Below are 19,005 nucleotides of genomic sequence, written 5' to 3' on the forward strand. Positions count from 1 at the left end.
TCCATTTTTCCCTGTCCCTGATAATTCCCAACGTGGTCATAACGATTCACTTGAAGTGGTGCATTTTTCATGTCATGCTAGTGCATCCTTGAAAAAAATAGTGTATGCCTTCTGATTATTTCTAGTCTGTGTACAACGTACATGTATCTTTTCGGTTTAATCTTTCCTATTTTAATAATTATAAAATAAATTTCATTGTCGTATTCTGGACATTGTGTACGCTAATTGTTGAGCTCTACTTAAAGATAATAATCAGAAGTTGAATCAACTCAACAGTATTAGCACCATTGTCTATATGTTGTTGATAATGATGAAACCAAAACTACCATTGCTTTTTGAACGCCAAAGAAGTCAACCTTTCAAAAAACAATATCTTTTCATAAATGTTGATCAACATGTATTTACTTCTGAATTAATAAATAACCAAATTGTGCAAGGAACAATTCTGGTGTGCAAAGGGTTAAGAAACTTTGATATAGTCTGATTTTGAGAAAGTGTTTTCATTTTTGCAGATTAACACATGTACATGATCATCTCTGTAAAACTATAACAAAAAATCATGGAAGAGGAACTGTTTTGAATGTACTTTAGTGTGATCATTGCAGTTTCTACGTCACAAAACCAACAAAGTAGATGCAGCAATTCACATGTACATGTGTGTACATCTCTCAGTATGGACAATATTAGAAATTCTTGATGTTATCATGTATTGATAATTTTCACAGAAGTTGCTTTGAGATTGATTAATAGAAACTGCAATGGGAGTTACCTCAATGTACAACTTATCTTGGTAGGGATATACATAGCAGCAGCCTTTGTAAAATAATAATAATAAATAATGTTTATTCAACCTTTGTATCGGCAGCATGAAAACAGTAATACATATATTTAAATTACATTCATCATTTCTTTTCTATATTGCCATAAATCAGTTACATATTTCCTAATTAAAGCTGATGAGGTATTTCCCACATTTTCATTTATGTTCCATAGTGTATCACCAAAAAGGAAATTGAACCTATAATTCAACCCCCCTGAAAGAAAACTATTCATTAGTGATGAAGATTCAACATTGTTTCTCAGTGAGGTTTCTAATGCTGAATAAAATTCCTTTCTAATATGATTAGATGACGTACAAAGATAAAGAAAGTGGTAAATGTCTTCTTTGCCCTGATTGCAGACTCCACAAATTCCATTACCCCTGTAATTTTTCCATCCCATTTTGTTACCTTCAAGATCTAAAGAGTTTGACCTAGTTTTAAAGACAAGGGAGATACCATGATGATCATAAGGATCCATTATGTAATTTTCTTTTTTAATGTTTCTTTTAATCCAACAGTAGTGTTTTAATGATTTCATCTTTTCTAAATTTTGTGTAAACATGTTTATTTAAATAATAACCCTTAAATATGTGCCAGCATGAAGAGAAGCATGAAGAGGACATACTTGCTCGGATGCCAATAAAGCATTTTGGCAGAACCACAAACTATCATATAGTCAGAAAACTTGTACATCTGATGATGTGGACCTGGTTTCACTTGAATGCATGTCAATTCAGTTCTGTCTCGCAGCTTTTATTTATTACAATTAATGCTCTATTTAATAATTAATTTATTTTAGTTAATAATTACTTAATTAAAGTGCTAACAGTCCATAGTAACTGTTATGCCTGTCAGATTATGGCATTAGTGTAAATCTTATGCGGAGTCCCTGGATAGGCTGCACAGTTGGCTATTGAACTGTAACTCTCTCAATATAAATTCAGCAGAGAGTGGATGGATTTTTTGGAGATGTAATACCACATATACAATTTTCTAGTTATTTAATAATTGCATTGATGATTATACGATTTATACATAATTTATATTATAATTTGTCATGTTTTATAGAAATGGTGCACCCCATTTGGAACAGCAGGGAACGGTGCAGAAAAAACTACAGATACTGGCCACAGACGAGGTGTACCAAGCTACCAAGGACAAGATGACCCTTGCAGAAGAAGAAATGAGGAAATCAACGTAAGTAGGGTGTGATTATCAGGTGATAACTAGTATTGTCTGTCTGTGTGTGCGCATGTGTGCGTGCATTCTATCAGCATAATCCAGGGTTTCTTGTGAAGGTGGTTGCATGCTTATTAGCCTTTTACACTTGTTATGGCTCACTGGCCACCAATTTAATTAATTACTGTGCGAGTAGAATCCTACTTGGTGATTTCCCGTTCAACTGCGAGATCTCGCGAGATGCATGAAAGACGCGTGTCGAACGTCTGCCGCAAAAATCGAATGATTTGATTTTGAACTCAAATTTCTTTATTTCGTAGCTCACATCGACCGGCCGATCTTCGACAGAGGAATATTGCTTTTGAATACCCTGACTTAATTGAAATTGCCTATCATCAAATGTGGACAGCACATTATTAAGCATGGAAATGCCCCCAAAATATTTTCGCGTTTGTTGAATCCCACGCGATGTTTGACGCCACTACGACGTTATGACCTTTGTTTGTCCTGTTTTTACGTTCGATTACACGCACAACGTGTGATTCTCGCAGTAAACGGAAAATGGTCTATTTGGCCTCCTACTTGCTCGAGACTTCTGTTCAAAATCTTGCGAGTCACGGTTTGATTATCATCAGCAAAATTATTGTTAACAGTCTTGTAGCTGTGTCCACTTCTCATACACCATGCTTCTATTTTAATTGTTCTTTTTTGAGGACAAAGTTGTTTATGTTTTGTGCGCAGAGACTGTTTGACCGGAATTAGTTTGTTCAGTTTACCGAATGCATGTGTTGATGCACTATTATAAATAGCCAAAGTAATTGTCTTTTGTATTTGTTGGCATTTGTTCCTATGAGAAGCAAATTGATATGAAAATAATTTGCTAGACTTGTTTTATGTTGGTGCGTTGTGCAGATAGACGAAAGTCAGTTTTTGGCACATTTATTGTAGATACATGTATGCATCTAATACAGTCTTCCTATTTGGTGTAAACTGAGGGAATATTAAACCTCATTACAACTTCTACCACATGCACAACCAACAACACAAAAGTCTCATGTTTCAAATTCAATTTTGTATAACCATGAAGAGACCAACCAGCAGTGCAAAGATCTTTTTAAATATCCTATCAGTAACCAGGGCTTTCACTAACAGCCGGCAACCGGCCAAAGTGTCCGCCTACTTGCTGCCGGTTTGCCGGCTACTTTATTATTAAATATTTTATTAAAATCAAAACAAAATGTTTATTTTTCCTTTGAAGATGAAACCATAAAATCATGTCCCATAGAACTAAAACATGCGTTCTGAGGCTTCCCCAGATATAACAAATTACGTACGCAATGTGATCATAAAATTTACGCAGTTTGACCTCTGGCGACCTTTTGTGCAAGCCATAACGAGCATTGTTCGAAACGAGCAGTCCTATTGGTTCTTTCCCGGTCAGCCTCGTAATATCGGCCAATCAAAACTCGCGTACTATTTACAAAGCACTACCACGGTAAATCAAAATGGCGGACAAAAGAAAAAAGTTTGCTTTGTCACGTCCCGGAAATTAGAAGTCCCTTTTGGATTCGGGATTTAAGCGGATCAAGGGTAAGTAGTTACATTGTTACAGTCAGAGTTCGATCACATTTGTCAGAAAATAATAGGAAGCCACTTGTATTTTTATTGTTTTGAAGTCAATTACTGATTAGTACGCCGGTGTTTTACGTAGCTACGTAATTGCTGTGATCGGCGTCCATCGGCCGTAACAACTTACACTCTACTTTTAATTTATATTTTGTCGCCAATGTCACACTGTTAGCGGCGCCATATAAATAATAACAATTTTGATTTATATTACCGCTAATCATTTACCGCTAATAATTTAATTTCTAGATGTAATCAAAGTTGAGAGATTGAATACTTGAAGTGGGTAAGTTGTAACTAAATTGTGTTAGGTGTATTGGTGTTGGTAAAGTATTTGTACTTATTATTTTTGGGGGGGGTCTGATATTTATAATTTATGTCAAATAAATTTATCATTATATTCTATATTGTAATGTTTCCAGTGCTGCATTACCATGTGTGGTATAATATTTATACATTTATAATTACTCTACAATAAATAGAAAGTTATTGTTAGTGTCATCCACACCAAGTATTATAAGTATTATTCTAATCTAAAGTTTAATTAAATAATTGCTTGATTGAAATTGGATCATCAATTGGTTAGCATATTTACAATCTTTGTATTCATGTTGCAGCTAGTAGTCCAAGTCAGCATGAAGTTAGCAATCTGAATCCTGTACATGTAGATGTACTTAATGAAATTAGATGTGAAACTCAGAGAGCTTTGAAGGAGTTGGATCTCAGTCTGTCTGAAGATGATGCCTATGGGGCAGATGATGAACTTGACTCTGACTCTGACTGTGATGCTTATTTCAAATGAGCACAAGGTCGTGGAAATACCGGTTAATCTGATTTTACATACATGTATGGTTGAAATAACTTATATTAAAATGATTATGTTAATTGTAATTAATGTTTTCTGCTTATATTGTGTGATAGCGAACTGGTATGCGTGTATTTTAATATAATATTATCAGTATTCACTGTCACATTAATATTCTCTGAAAAGGGTCCATTATGAATGAACAGATCAGTTTGGAGAAGCAAAAGCCATGTATTCATAGCTTAAAAATTGATCTAACCATCACAAATATTGACATTTTTGCTAAAAAGAACCCTCCCTCCCTGTCCGTAGTGCAATGCGGAAAAAATAAATTTCCTTTTGTGTCCTCCTACTATATTACATTTACCTTCTACTCTTAAACTTAATGAAAGCCCTGAGTAACTTTCTTGAATTACATTTCACCACGTGCAGTGCCTCTTTAATATCGTATCAAATATATCTTATCACCGTCTCATTCGTCTTTTTACCTTGCCCGTACCATCAAAGATGGAAGGGAAAGGTATATTAAGGGAAAAAATTTGTCCGGCGTTGTCGTTGTCGTCGTCGTTAATAATTGTTATTGTGTGCATAATAACTTTACTAATTCTATTCCAAACTTCATCAAACTTGGTCACCTTATTCATCAGTATAAAGTCTTCCCTGAGTTTGAACAACAGATGTCCTGTATGAAAATATCATGCAAAAATTGAGAAAATCTGATAAAATATTTTGACTGTTTCTACTTGACTGATCACTGGTGATACACATCAAAGGTCACTAATCTCAGTGGAAATATGCATTGTTGTATGCGTTCAATGAAGCAAATGATTTATCTTGTAATAATATCCTTGGTAATGTATCTTAGAATCCCATACTGGGTTTCAAAACCAACTCATGGAGAGATTGCACAGTCTGATACACATTTGCAAACCTACCAATAAAATCTTTACAGAAAACAAGATGTCAGAAAATCAATATAAGCACTCCTATGAACTGGGTGCCAAACTTTGATCAAGATCTGAAGCTAATAGAAAATCTGTTTAGTTCAAAGTTATCAAATCAAAAACAATACATAAAAAGCAAAACATTTCATCCACATTATAAAAAGAAAATTGTTCTAAAATATATGTATTCTGTATTTGACAAACAGTTCATTCGACAAATGAAAATTCACAGGAATATGTTTCAGCTATTAGAACAGAATGCTAGTTTTTAGCTCCGCTGTCGACTTTGTCAAGCGGAGCTTATCATATGAGTGATTGTCCAGCGGCGTCCGTGTCAATGTTTTACATTTTCGACTTCTTCTTGAAAACTACAAGCCTGAATGCTTTGATACTTGGTGTATATGTACCTTGGGTAAACCTCTCTGAGGTTTGTTCATTTCATGTTGATATCTTCAATTCTCTAATTTTGGTGAATATTTTTGTCATTTTTGGTAAAAAGTGATATTTTCGACTTCTTGTTAAAAACCACAAGTCCAATTGCTTTGATACTATACATATTGTTCATTTTCTAATGATGTCTTCAGTTCTTTAATTGAAATGTACATTGCTAACAGCGGAGCTATCTCAGCCGATAGGCTGCTTGTTATAATACTGGTTTAAAAACGCACTTCAAAGATTGCAGTGTTTGAAGATGTATTTTTCAGGAGGCAACAGTACTGTTGACTTCTCCCTCCACTGGACACCAACTAACTATTTAAGTTGATTTGCATACAAAGCAGAGCTTGCAACATGATAGCTATTCATAAAGGGTGTTTTTTTTTTACTTTTCATATAATACAGTAGTCACACAATGAGGCAGTTCATATTTGTCTCAGTGAATCATTAATTTTTGACAGACACCTGTACAAAATACTTGGATAAAAACTCAATATTAATTATGACAATGCATATTTATATTGAAACAAAATATGTTAAAAGGAATTATATTATATAACAAAGGGCAAGGTCACCAGAGTTCAACTATGTTTTTGCTGACATTGCGATCCTTAAATCGTTCCTTCTTCTGTTTTTGACTCCCATGTGCGAAGCACAAAATGGGAGTCTTTGCAGTTAGTGTGTGTGTGTGTGTGTATGTGTGTCCGACTGTTCCACTGCTATCTCAAGAACCATACATCGGTTTTTGATGAAACTTGGTGCATAGATGCTCTGGGCCAATGCGCAGATTTGATTAGGTTTTGGTAAAAATCCATGCTCGTTAATTACCTAATTTGCATGATAATTAGCTAATTTTTAGCTGTTCTATGACTGTTCCACTGATATCTAAAGAACCACTCATTGGATTTTGATGAAACTTGGTACATATATGCTCTGAACATATGCGCAGATTTGATTAGTTTTTGGTAAAAATCCGTGCATATTAATTACCTAATTTGCATGATAATTAGCTATTTTTTAGTGGTTCCATGACTGTTCCACTGATATCTAAACAACCACTCATTGGATTTTGATGAAACTTGGTACATAGATGCTCTGAACTAATGCTAGGTTTTGATTAGTTTGTGGTAATAATCCGTGGATACTAATTACCTAATTTGCATAATGATTAGTCAATTTTCGTTTTTTCCACTGATATCTCAAGTACTAATCATCACATTTCAATGAAACTTGGTACATAGATGTCATATGACACTGCACAGACCTGATAGTTTTTATGGTAATATCAGTACATATAATTACCTAATTTGCATAATTAATTAATTTTCAGCTTTTGATACAAGTAGTGAGCATTACATTTCAATGAAACTTGGTACTTACATACTCAAGGACTATGCAGAGATTGATTGTTTCGGATAAGTATTTGTGTATATTAATAACCTAATTTGCATAATTAGTTAATTTTCAGCTTTTCCACAGGTATCTCAAGTACTAATCATCGCATTTCAATGAAACTTGGTACATAGATCCTTTAGGACTATGCAGAGACCTGATTAGTTTCAGGGTAAATGTTTGTGCATATTAATCACCTAATTTGCGTAATTAACCAATTTACAACTTTCACACTGATATCTCGGGTACTAATCATCACATATCAATGAATGTTTATACATGGATGCTGTAGGACAATAGACAGAGTGGATAATTGTGGGTTAAAATCTGTACATATTAATTACCCAATTTGCATAATTAACCAATTTTAAGCTTTCACACTGATATCTAAAGTACTAATTTCCATTTTAATGAAACTTAGTACAAAGATGCTCTAGGACAATGTACAAACCTAATTAGTTTGGGGTAAAACTCTGTTCATATTATTTCCCTAATTAGCATAATAATTCATAATTTTTTGGTTCTAATCACATTTCAATTAAACTTCGTACATAGAGTTTTTGTTACATTGCGCAGACCTCATTAGTTTTACAATCGAATCTGTTCATGTTAATTTTCTGATTTGCATAATTAGATTTCAGCTAAGTAATTTCAAATTATATTTAATGTGTCTCCAATACATGGGAGTTCTTTCTAAGCTTTCTTTGATTTGTTGTGCATTCCCACAATCTGTGTTGTCATCACAAGCACGTGTATATGACGTGATAATGATATTTTGACATATTGTGACTTATGATTTTTCCCTGCTGTCTTGATAATAAAAGGTACTTCTTTGATAAACTTTGTGCATGTGATTAATCAGTCCTTGCTTGGAGTGGAAAACAACAAATTATTGTTCTGGTGTACACATTGCAATTACTAGTACCATAAAATCTGTATTAGAAGTTGCATTTGTAATAGAGGTCCCCACCCATTCGTTTTGAACAATTGAGAACCAAAAATTAACCATTTTTATATTTGTAGATGCTTGAATAGAAGCCGCATTCCTTCTGTTGCATTGTACCATTTTAATAGAAACCGTGGCTTCTAATACAGATTTTGCAGTAGTACGCATAAAATTGATAAAATGCCACATTATCAAAATGGAAATGCGAATGAGAGCTCACTGACTCTAATCCAGTGTGTGGATTAACTTGAAATTAAAATTGTGTGATTTTCTTGCAGGACGAAAGTCATTGACAAAGTTACAGGGAGGAATATAGGTCATAAAGTGAAAGTGAAGAAGTCACAATATCCGCATAGTTCTAGTAAACATGCATTGGTCAGTCGGAGTAACGGAAGCAAGACATTGCCAGCAAAGAAAATGACAAGTACTAAGCCTCCGGGAGGAGGAACGCACATAATTCCAAAGATTCATAAAGCCTCTTATAGGTGAGTGCATTCATTATAATACTGCTTCTTATTGGATGGTAATTTAGTACTTGCCCAATCAGAAATGTTCTTTCTTCTATGTTATTGGTTTTAAGTTTTGAATAACATTGACACAACTCGCAGCGTATGTATACTGTAGTGATTTGATAGATCAAACTAGTTATTATGCTGAAAGTATACATGAATTAGGTAAATGCAACACAGAGGTGATTTATTGATGGAATATGATTTTTTTTTATGTAGCACATTGAAAAATAAACGTACGAAATGGTGAGGGTGTATGATAATGAAGTTATTATTAGAATATTACTTATATGATGTTTGAAAATTTATGTGGTTCGTGGTATTAATTGTTTTTGTATTAAGATTATTTAATACTTTCAGCAACAAAATAGATGTTCAAAATTCATTGAATAAAGCTTTTCAAATACATGCATTAAAAGTTTATTACGAAACTTTCTTTAAAACAGAAAACAAACATTTCTTCAATCTGCCGTATGCGACATTTTACAGGAACACAAAATTCCAAACTGGCATTATGCATGAAAACTTGGATACTAATATTTAACTTTGTCATGATTCACTTTATGTAGTCACTTCTTGCAATTTCATTATTTGGAATTCGGGTAAGATGCATATCTGCAGTCCTTATTACAAAAATGAAAGCATGTCCTGTTATTATTTATTGGACGGGTGTGTAATTATACTATGAGGTTATTATGAGGATACCTCAATGTATGCACGAAGACAGTTCAGCGGGACTATTGGCCGGCGTGCAGCGGAGGGCGATGCTACGGCATACTGTCTTATTATTATACATATTTTCCTTCCGAGGATGCATCATGGGAATGCCGAAATCCAAAAAGTTTAGAACAGAATCAGCGAACTTCTTTGTGTGGAGTTCGGTCAAACCCTGGTGGCATCCATGTTTGTTTTTATTATTAGAGGCGTTTACGCGCATAATCATTCCATATTTGGAATACGCGTTTCCTTATATGGTAGGATGAAAATACCCCTTGAATACCGCCAAATTAGGACACGCTGTAACTTATAGCGATACGGTAACAGATGTATAATAATAAATATTATTCTTATGTTTTTTCTCTATCTTTGTTCTATTTCAGAGATAATATAATTCATTTACTCGCATTGAAACCTTACAAGAAACCCGAGTTGATACTTAGATTACAGCGCCTTGGTGTCAATCAAAAAGACAGGAGTCAGTTAGGAACAATATTACAGCAGGTGAGACATTCACAAAACATCAAAAGAAAAACAAAAAACAGATGATTATTTTTAGCTCCTCCAGCAGCACTACTTTTTTTGACATATCAATACATTTTGGTGATCAGGTGACATATAACATCCTCACAAATGTATGTATGCTGATGCTTTAAATAAAGTAGTCCCAAAAGTGTCGCTGCCTCACATGGCAAAACTTTAACTAAATGGTAATATTCCTTAATAGGTGATTTTCCGAACAATTGCGAGATCTCGCGAGATGCATGAAAGACGCGCGTCGAACGTCTGCTGCAAAAATCGAACGATTTGATTTTGAACTAGAATTTCTTTATTTCGCAGCTTACATTGACCGGCCGATCTTCGACAGAGGAATATTGCTTCCGAATACCCTCACTTAATCGAAATTGCCTATCATCAAATGTGGACAGCACATTATTAAGCATGGAAATGTCCCGGAAATACTTTCGCGTTTGTCGAATCCCACGCGATGTTTGACGCGACTACGACGCTATGACCTTTGTTTGTCCTGTTTTTACGTTCGATTTCACGCATAACGCGTGATTCTCGCAGTGCACGGAAAATGGTCTATTATATTCAATGGGAAGTTTTCTCCCATAATGCATTGTTTATATGCTCAATAACATGCTCAGTTGTGGCAAATTTTGGCTCAAAACTCCCTTAAGCTAACTAAATTATTTTATGGTGGCTGTTTTCTGATAGGTTGTAATCAAATCTGAATGAAAACATATTTCATTTTTATCACCTCATCTTATAAAATTGAGTGAAATCAATCTTCCTTGAACCTCATAAATTTCCATGTCTGGGTCACTCTGATTGTCTGTACAAATATCCTTCATTATATGGTTTTGGTAAATTGTAAAACAAATTTGTGATATCAATCATTTATAAACTTATTGCTCAAAATGCATTTGTTTGCTTCAACACACTTGCAACTTTCAGAATATGAATATTCATGTTCATTATTATAGACAAAGTTAAAATATACACCCACACAATTTTGAGACACTTTTTTCAAAGTTTTCATGAAATCTTGTTATTGGGAAATTAGGTCCATTTAGTTCAATATTAACTGAAAAATGAATGAAAAATACAAAAAAATATACAAATGTAGCTGCAAAATTAATTTTAACTGTTAATGTATGATACAGTTTTACACGATAGGGCACACAATCCTCGCTAATTCTGAGCAATTTGGAGAAACTATTTTGTATTTCAAAAATGTTTTATTTTGGGGGATTTATTTTTTCATTATAAATATCATGGATAACTCCGTAAATCTGTGCAAAACGAATGAAAATTATCTACTCGCTACAATTGCTGCTCTTTGTAGGGTTTTCACATGAGAAAATGTTCTATCTCTTTGTTTGGCGCAAACAATTAGAACTTAAATTCCACTTCTAAAAAGTTGGTGACCCAATATTTTTTTTATTTGTAGAAAAGTTTTTCTTTACATGTCCCACCTTGTACATCAACTGTGTAAATACATGTATAAACATACAATTTCCCGAAAACTAGGTCGGTGAACCCTGTTTTTTTGTAGAATAATGTCTCAGTGTGCCAGAAATGGTTTTGGTGAACTGGATTGATCACCCTTGAACTTGAAGCTTTGAAAATTCTTCTATAAACACAAACAGTTTGTTGCTGATAATCTAATGAATATTTCGAAACATTTTCTATCAATTTTAATACGCTTCAGGTAATTTCTGAAATGACGATGCCGTTAGTTTTTCTGATTTTTCTACAAATGTTAATAGGCCCAACAAGCTCCTGAGGGAATGTTAAGCCTTATACAGTGCTGTCTCCGCTGATCAGCTGTAAATTGTATCAGATTTGCTACATCTTGTTATTATCGTATTGTAACGTAATTACCTGCAGGGTTTTTACGCATTACGTATTCTTTCCCCGTTGTAATGTTCTCACCTAAGCTGTGTTGGTACAAGGTTCTGTGGGGGATGGTGAATAAATAATTTCCAATGTATATTTTTTATACATTATATGCTGTGGTTTTGGCTTTCGATTGTGCTATCATTACACCCACGTAATTTTCACGCTCCACACTACAAACATAAGCAGTGCTTTTAATGTGGGTATGAAACAAGTATATTGGAAGTATGATTTCAGTCTGGGGAATTATTTTCATCTTAATGATCCTCTAAGTAGCTTTTTTCAAAATATTAATGGAGAATAGAATTATGGTTGTGAAGTGTTGTCGGTATTGTCGCCGTCGTTGTTGTTGTTGCGGTCATCACTACCGTTGTCGTTGTCATAATTGTCATCATTGTCATCCAATTCTTTTTCTAGTCAAATGCTCTAGCATCGTAGCATAGTGGTCACAATGCTTGAAAGGTCTCTGTATTGTCATTCACAGTCTGTTACATTCACTTTTCATACACAGTGTGAAGCATGCTGAAGCTGAGTGAGCCACAAAAAAATAAATTCAACATATTGATATGACTTAAATGGAAGGGCTTGGCTGAAATTAAAAGAGCTCCAGTGATTGGCTTGAATTGAAAGTGCTTTAGTGATTGGCTGAAATTGAAAGGACTCCAGTGATTGGCTGAAATTAATTGCCACAGTGATTTCCTGAAATTGAAAGTGCTTCAGTGATTGGCTGAAATTAAAAGCCACGGTAATTTACTGAAATTGAAAGGGCTTCAGAGATTGGCTGAAATTGAAAGTGCTTCAGTGATTGGCTGAAATTAAAAGCCACAGTAATTTACTGAAATTGAAAGGGCTTCAGAAATTGGCTGAAATTAATAGCCACAGTAATTTACTGAAATTGAAAGTGCTTCAGTGATTGGCTGAAATTAAAAGCCACAGTAATTTACTGAAATTGAAAGTGCTTCAGTGATTGGCTGAAATTAATAGCCACAGTGATTTGCTGAAATTGAAAGTGCTTCAGTGATTGGCTGAAATTAAAAAGCCACAGTAATTTACTGAAATTGAAAGTGCTTCAGTGATTGGCTGAAATTAAAAGCCACAGTAATTTACTGAAATTGAAAGTGCTTCAGTGATTGGCTGAAATTAAAAGCCACAGTAATTTACTGAAATTGAAAGGGCTTCAGAGATTGGCTGAAATTGAAGGGCTAGTGACTGGGTGAAATTAAAAATCCCAGTAATTTGATGAAATATTGGAGCTTATGTAACCAAGCTCAATAAAATTATAAATTTGTTCATTGCATTGCAATATGACATTTAGTAATCAGTTGTTTCTGATCAAGTTGTGTAAAATAAGAACTTTATACCGTACTTATCCGGGTAAGAGTCCATACCTGGACAAACGCCCACCCCCCACCTGACTGCACCATTTTAACTTTGTAACTCAAGCTTCCTGCAGATGTCTTTGCCCTTGTTCGGCCAGCCTCATTCATGTACTTTTATGTCGACTTGACCGCATAAGGAATTAACATCTTAAAACTGTATTACCCCAACTATGTCATATATAAAAAATGATATTTAAAGATGTCTTGAAAAAGTCTGAAAAACCAGACATTCAAACAAATGTGATGAGTTTGTGAATGTGTATTGCTTGCTTATTTCGTATACTAGTAGGTCAATTTCACGATAACATAGAATGCATTTTGAAATGATAAAATTATGATATACAGTTTTAGTTTTATGATGTTTTTATGAGGCTGTCACAAATACAGATCTTAACCTCAGACAAAATTGGTCTTAAAAAACCCATAAAAATGATCCGAAATTAGTTGAGCTGTAACCTCGGGAACTCTGGTAACCCTTGTAACTTTATGGTAAATAAAATTATGACTTTGTCTTGCAGGTTGCCACAATGAAAGACAATACATTTACGTTAAACAAACATGTCTATAACGAAGTGAGAGAAGACTGGTTTACTTACTCAGACGATGATCGCAGAGTTCTTAGAAGGTATTGTTGCATGTAACCTACTTTCACCACATCAATAGAGAAACCCTACTAGAAAAGACGTTATTTGAAGCACATCTCCAAACAGTTCTCCTTATAGAAGCCAATACACCAATAATCACATTCCTAGTAGGCTGGATCGTTCGCATATGGCATTAGACACACCTGTCATTTACGCAAGTGCATACACTACTAATAGACCAGATTTGTTTTATTATCTGCTTTATCAAAAGCACATAAATTGATGAGTTCTACTACACATTATTGAATTTAATAAATGTCCATCTGCTCGCTTTGACCTTCAAATTCTATCTTTGTGGTGACTGCCAAGCGTTCAACTGTCGTCAACTATTTAAGTATTTCATGAATCTCTAAGGGAGAAATTTAGAATGCTACGAATTTTTTGCGATTTTCACTAATTTGCAAACTTCATGAAGCTCTGTCTCTGGTAAAAATACAGTGTTTTACAGTATTTTTACTTTGTGAAATTAAAAGGTGTGTGAACAAGACTGTACATGGAACTAGAATTACTTTTTCCTCTACATGTATGTTGTGTCTTTTAGCATTGAAGTACTTCTGTGATGTAAAATGGTGAAAGCAATATAGTTCTAAAAGAACATTTAGAAGTAATATACTTCTACGTCCATTTACATTAAAACACTTCATCACTCTACTTCATGAAATGGTGAATTGCAAAACAGAATTTCAGTTGTTATGCTTGCATCTGAACAGAGCCCCTCCCCAACTTTTGTGCAATGTATATTACTGATTTTCAGTTTATATTTGTACAACAGTAAATTAGCCCAGATAAGGAATGGTAACGAATACTCACCGACACAAAATGGTCATAGTTTAAGCCCTTCTTCTACCACAGCCACTAGTCCAAGTAGTCCCCAGGTAAGGCAATCGCAGAATATCATTGCAAGTATACTTTATACGATTTGTTACTCTCGTATAAAGAAGTAGTTTGATACAAAATGGTTACAAAAGCAAACTGTGATTTTTTTTTTTTTTTCAACTGATTTGATATGACAATCGGAGACGATTTGATTATACCATTTGCAAAGACGCTTTGATGTGTCATTTGCAAAGATGATTCAATATACAACTCGCAATGACAATTTTATATATTTATTCGCATAGACTATTTGATATACAATTTGCAAAGATGATTTGATATGCTATTTTATAATACTATTTCATACATGTATTCCATTTCCAAAGGTGAAAGTCACTGAGACTTCTCTTTCATAAAGATTCCAATTTCCACTACTTCAAAATTAATGTGAAATTAATGTGAAATTAACGATTTCGTTAAATATCAGATAAAGATAATTGTTGCTTTGTCCGTAAAGAAAGAGGAAGACACTGGAGTGCTGTGTTTTCTTCTTTGTTTCGTCGTCTGTTGTCATTGTTAATATCTTGTTCTTAGAAATACATCAAAATCTGTTTAACAAAGCAGTAATTCAATGAACCTTGCCTAGTATTACGAAATTTGAAAAAAGTATATTTTAATTTGGGTCTTGTATTTGCAGTGCTGGCGATGTCCCTGTCATATACATTAAACATCCCAGCTGTGAAGAAGATTCTGTTGATGTTTTTTTGTTAATTTTACCTTATTCTATTTTGTATTCCGCTTTGCAGAAAAGACCCGCTGAGCCTGACAATAGTATGGACCCTAAAAGTAAGCGTCAGCGTATAGCGCATACGGCCAGGCCTACTCCAGCACTAAATAACAATAATAATGTAAATGGTGGTGCCATCACAAACAACACTTTACTGAACATCAAATCTGATGCGATAACATCGACAAGATTATCACCCACGCTCGACAAAGTCACCACGTCAAACTCAGACTCTAAACGCCGGGATCTTCAAGAGAAAAATAACAGAATCATTAAAGGTAGCGGCGATAAAAAGCACCAGGACGGAAATGAGTTGAAAACCAGTCCCAATAGACTGAAAAAAGCCAGTAGCAAAATTAGTCCTGATAGAGGAAAAACGAAAAGTAGCGCAGATATTGTGAGGGAAACAACGAAGGCGACTAGTCCAGTGAACAAGAAAGGCCAACACAATGGAACTAGTCAGGTGGCTTCCTCTACTTCCAGCATTCCAGAATATATGATGTAAGTAGGACATATAATACTGTAAAATACTTTAATTTTGCTTTGCTATTTTCACTAAAGGAATGATTCAGTGAAAATAAAATCCAGCGAATATACCTGTTTTCCTATATTTTGAATTCAACTTGTCAAAAAACAGTGAAAATAAATTTCATACAAAACACTCAAAAAGTCTTTTCAGCGAAAATTAATTCCAGCTAAAATAATGTATTTTACAGTAGGAGTGTAAATCTGTTCATTAGGCATTTCCAGCTCAATGCTAGATCTTGTGATTCAGCACATGAATCTGTCACTAGTTATATTCTACATTCTAACTAGTAAATATATCTTAGAGTTCTTCTTTTTGGCATTAGTAAGTTTGGAAAAATCTTAAAATCAACATTTTTCTTGTTGTTTGTTTAGAACTGATTTGTTATTATTCAAACAAAGTGGATTCTGAACAAGATTTCATCTTTTCATTACCAGTCGCATGTAGACATGATATTCTCCCAGTTAAAAAAAATTTTCACATGATCAAAATAGAGAACCATGTCAGTGATTAGTACTCAATTGATGTTTGGCCTCGCAAGTATTCATTTTACTGAAAGACAGTAGGTGTGTTTGCTCGTGTATGCATGCTTAATTTGTTCGCTCATGTATGCGTGTATTTCATTTGTGCATATATATTTATGCATGCGAGTGTGTTTATAGTTTATTTCGTGATCATAATTCAGATGAAGATTTAATCATCTATTGAAATAAAAAAAATGATTATTGATACTGTTCCACTTGCATCATAATACCATCATTATCCTGTGTTCCTCTGCGATATGGATTGCTAGCATGCATCTCCGGCTTATTTGTATGGCAGTCACAGCTGCCTGATAAGCCTACTGTGTTATATTAAATTGAAGTTGTAACCGCACGCACATGTAATTTAGCCGATGCTTGATTTGAATTTGAGACAGTCCACAGTCAATTTGTAAGCGGAGATCAAGTCTGATTGAGTTTGGTAGAATCAATATACCGTACAATCAGGGCTATGTGTTTTAGGACTAGTCCTTCAATTGATTGACGCTTTTAAGGTAGTTTTCTGCCATTAAAACTTATCGTCAGATTTCCTTAACATTTACCACATGGCTTTATTCTATGTTGCTCACAAAATTGTGATAAAAAATGTCTAGTCACCAAACTACTTTTCACACCCATGAAAATGTGGATTTTTTTGTGGATCATTCATCATTGGTAAAAATATTTCGTCATTTCTCAAAATTGTGTCGAGGTTCATATGATGAAAAAAAATCCTATATACCCTGGTAATTATAAGATGTGGAATTTGGAATTTGTAAAAAAAAATCTTAGAAAGTTATGGTTCCACATTTATTCCTATGGCAATAATTCCAAAAATAATTTTGAAAAAAAAAAAAAAAAATTTCGTTCCAGGTAAAATAAAAATTTCGTTCCAGGTAAAATAAAAATGACTCGTGTGTAAATCAACAATTGCGTATGATTTTTAAAAAAAACATGAGGATATTCCACTCTTATTTAATAGGTTTAACAACGATCGACCTTAATATAAGCAGAGCCCAATTTGAAATATGGTTGGTATAGTGGGATTATATTCAGTGGATACAAATTGTTTACATAGAGCCTGTTATACCGAGGGTATATGTACACACACGCACTCGTATATGGTTCATTTATTATATTAATCTCTAAACCGTTTTCTCCAGCTGTATTTTGTAGTCCCAGTTCAGAATGCACAAATAAATATAATTCATGGTTTTCAGTTTTTGCGTACAATATTTATTTATTAGAATCACGTGCAGATATTATAGAGGTGTTAAAAAGTGACATATTTTGAAAATCTCATCAAATAAACATTTTGAGCTTCTTTTGTCTATGGTTGCTGGCTTTCATTAATTTTGATGTCAGAACATGATCAAATCACTCACTAATAGGACAATTCCATTTTTGTAATTTTTTTTCAAATAAAGATTTTTTAGATTATTCAAGATAACAAAAAGTACCAATCATCGAAACATTCAAAATAATAGGATCTCCCGGCCCATAAAATGTTTGAAAGAGCTAGACGTGTTTGAGTATTGACATTTACATCACATTCAAACATTTTTTTTTTAGCTCCGCTGTCGACTTTGTCGAGCGGAGCTTATCATATGAGTGATTGTCCGTCTCCGTCGTCCGTGTCAATGTTTTACTTTTTCGACTTCTTCTTGAAAACTACAAGCCTAAATGCTTTGATACTTGGTGTATATGTACCTTGGGTAGACCTCTCTTAGGTTTGTTCATTTCATGTTGATATCTTTAATTCTCTAATTTTGGTGAATATTTTTGTCATTTTTGGTAAAAACTGATATTTTCGACTTCTAGTTAAAAACCGCAAGTGCAATTGCTTTGATATTACATCTATAGGTACTACATGTGGACCTCTCTCAGATTTGTTAATTTTGTAATGATATCTTTAATTCTTTAATTTTGGTGATTATTTTTGTCATTTTTGGTAAAAACTGATATTTTCGACTTCTTGTTAAAAACCGCAAGTCCAATTGCTTTGATACTACATATATAGGTACTACATGTGGACCTCTCTCAGATTTGTTCATTTCGTGATGATATCTTCAATTCTCTAATTTTGGTGAATATTTTTGTCATTTTTGGTAAAAACTGATATTTTCGACTTCTTGTTAAAAACCGCAAGTGCAATTGCTTTGATATTACATATATAGGTACTACATGTGGACCTCTCTCAGATTTGTTCATTTTGTAATGATATCTTTAATTCTCTAATTTTGGTGAATATTTTTGTAATTTTTGGTAAAAACTGATATTTTCGACTTCTTGTTAAAAACCGCAAGTCCAATTGCTTTGATACTACATATATATGTACTACATGTGGACCTCTCTCAGATTTGTTTATTTCGTGATGATATCTTCAATTCTCTAATTTTGGTGAATATTTTTGTCATTTTTGGTAAAAAGTGATATTTTTGACTTCTTGTTAAAAACCGCAAGTCCGATTGCTTTGATATTACTGTACATATATAGGTACTACATGTGGACCTCTCTCAGATTTGTTCATTTTGTGATGATATCTTCAATTC

At 33.8% G+C, this 19,005-nt stretch overlaps 1 protein-coding gene and 1 long non-coding RNA gene across 2 annotated transcripts in view; both read left to right on the plus strand.

Moving 5' to 3' along the window:
* LOC102809987 (RNA polymerase II elongation factor ELL2-like) overlaps positions 1 to 19,005 on the plus strand; it is a 67,030-nt gene that overhangs the window by 42,278 nt on the left and 5,747 nt on the right. The window contains exons 4-9 of the mRNA XM_085506954.1: positions 1,890 to 2,018; positions 8,427 to 8,633; positions 9,758 to 9,878; positions 13,678 to 13,784; positions 14,576 to 14,678; positions 15,426 to 15,907. Of these exons, the coding sequence (XP_085363080.1) occupies positions 1,890 to 2,018; positions 8,427 to 8,633; positions 9,758 to 9,878; positions 13,678 to 13,784; positions 14,576 to 14,678; positions 15,426 to 15,907 (1,149 nt within the window). The remainder of the gene's footprint in view (positions 1 to 1,889; positions 2,019 to 8,426; positions 8,634 to 9,757; positions 9,879 to 13,677; positions 13,785 to 14,575; positions 14,679 to 15,425; positions 15,908 to 19,005) is intronic.
* On the plus strand, positions 3,461 to 4,517 carry LOC146735033 (uncharacterized). Its single transcript, XR_014931392.1, has 3 exons — positions 3,461 to 3,590; positions 3,876 to 3,912; positions 4,244 to 4,517. It is a non-coding gene; the product is annotated as an uncharacterized LOC146735033 (long non-coding RNA).

The sequence above is a fragment of the Saccoglossus kowalevskii genome, chromosome 13 (assembly GCF_978046115.1).
Source record: "Saccoglossus kowalevskii chromosome 13, keSacKowa6.1, whole genome shotgun sequence".
NCBI classification, from domain to species: Eukaryota; Metazoa; Hemichordata; class Enteropneusta; family Harrimaniidae; genus Saccoglossus; species Saccoglossus kowalevskii.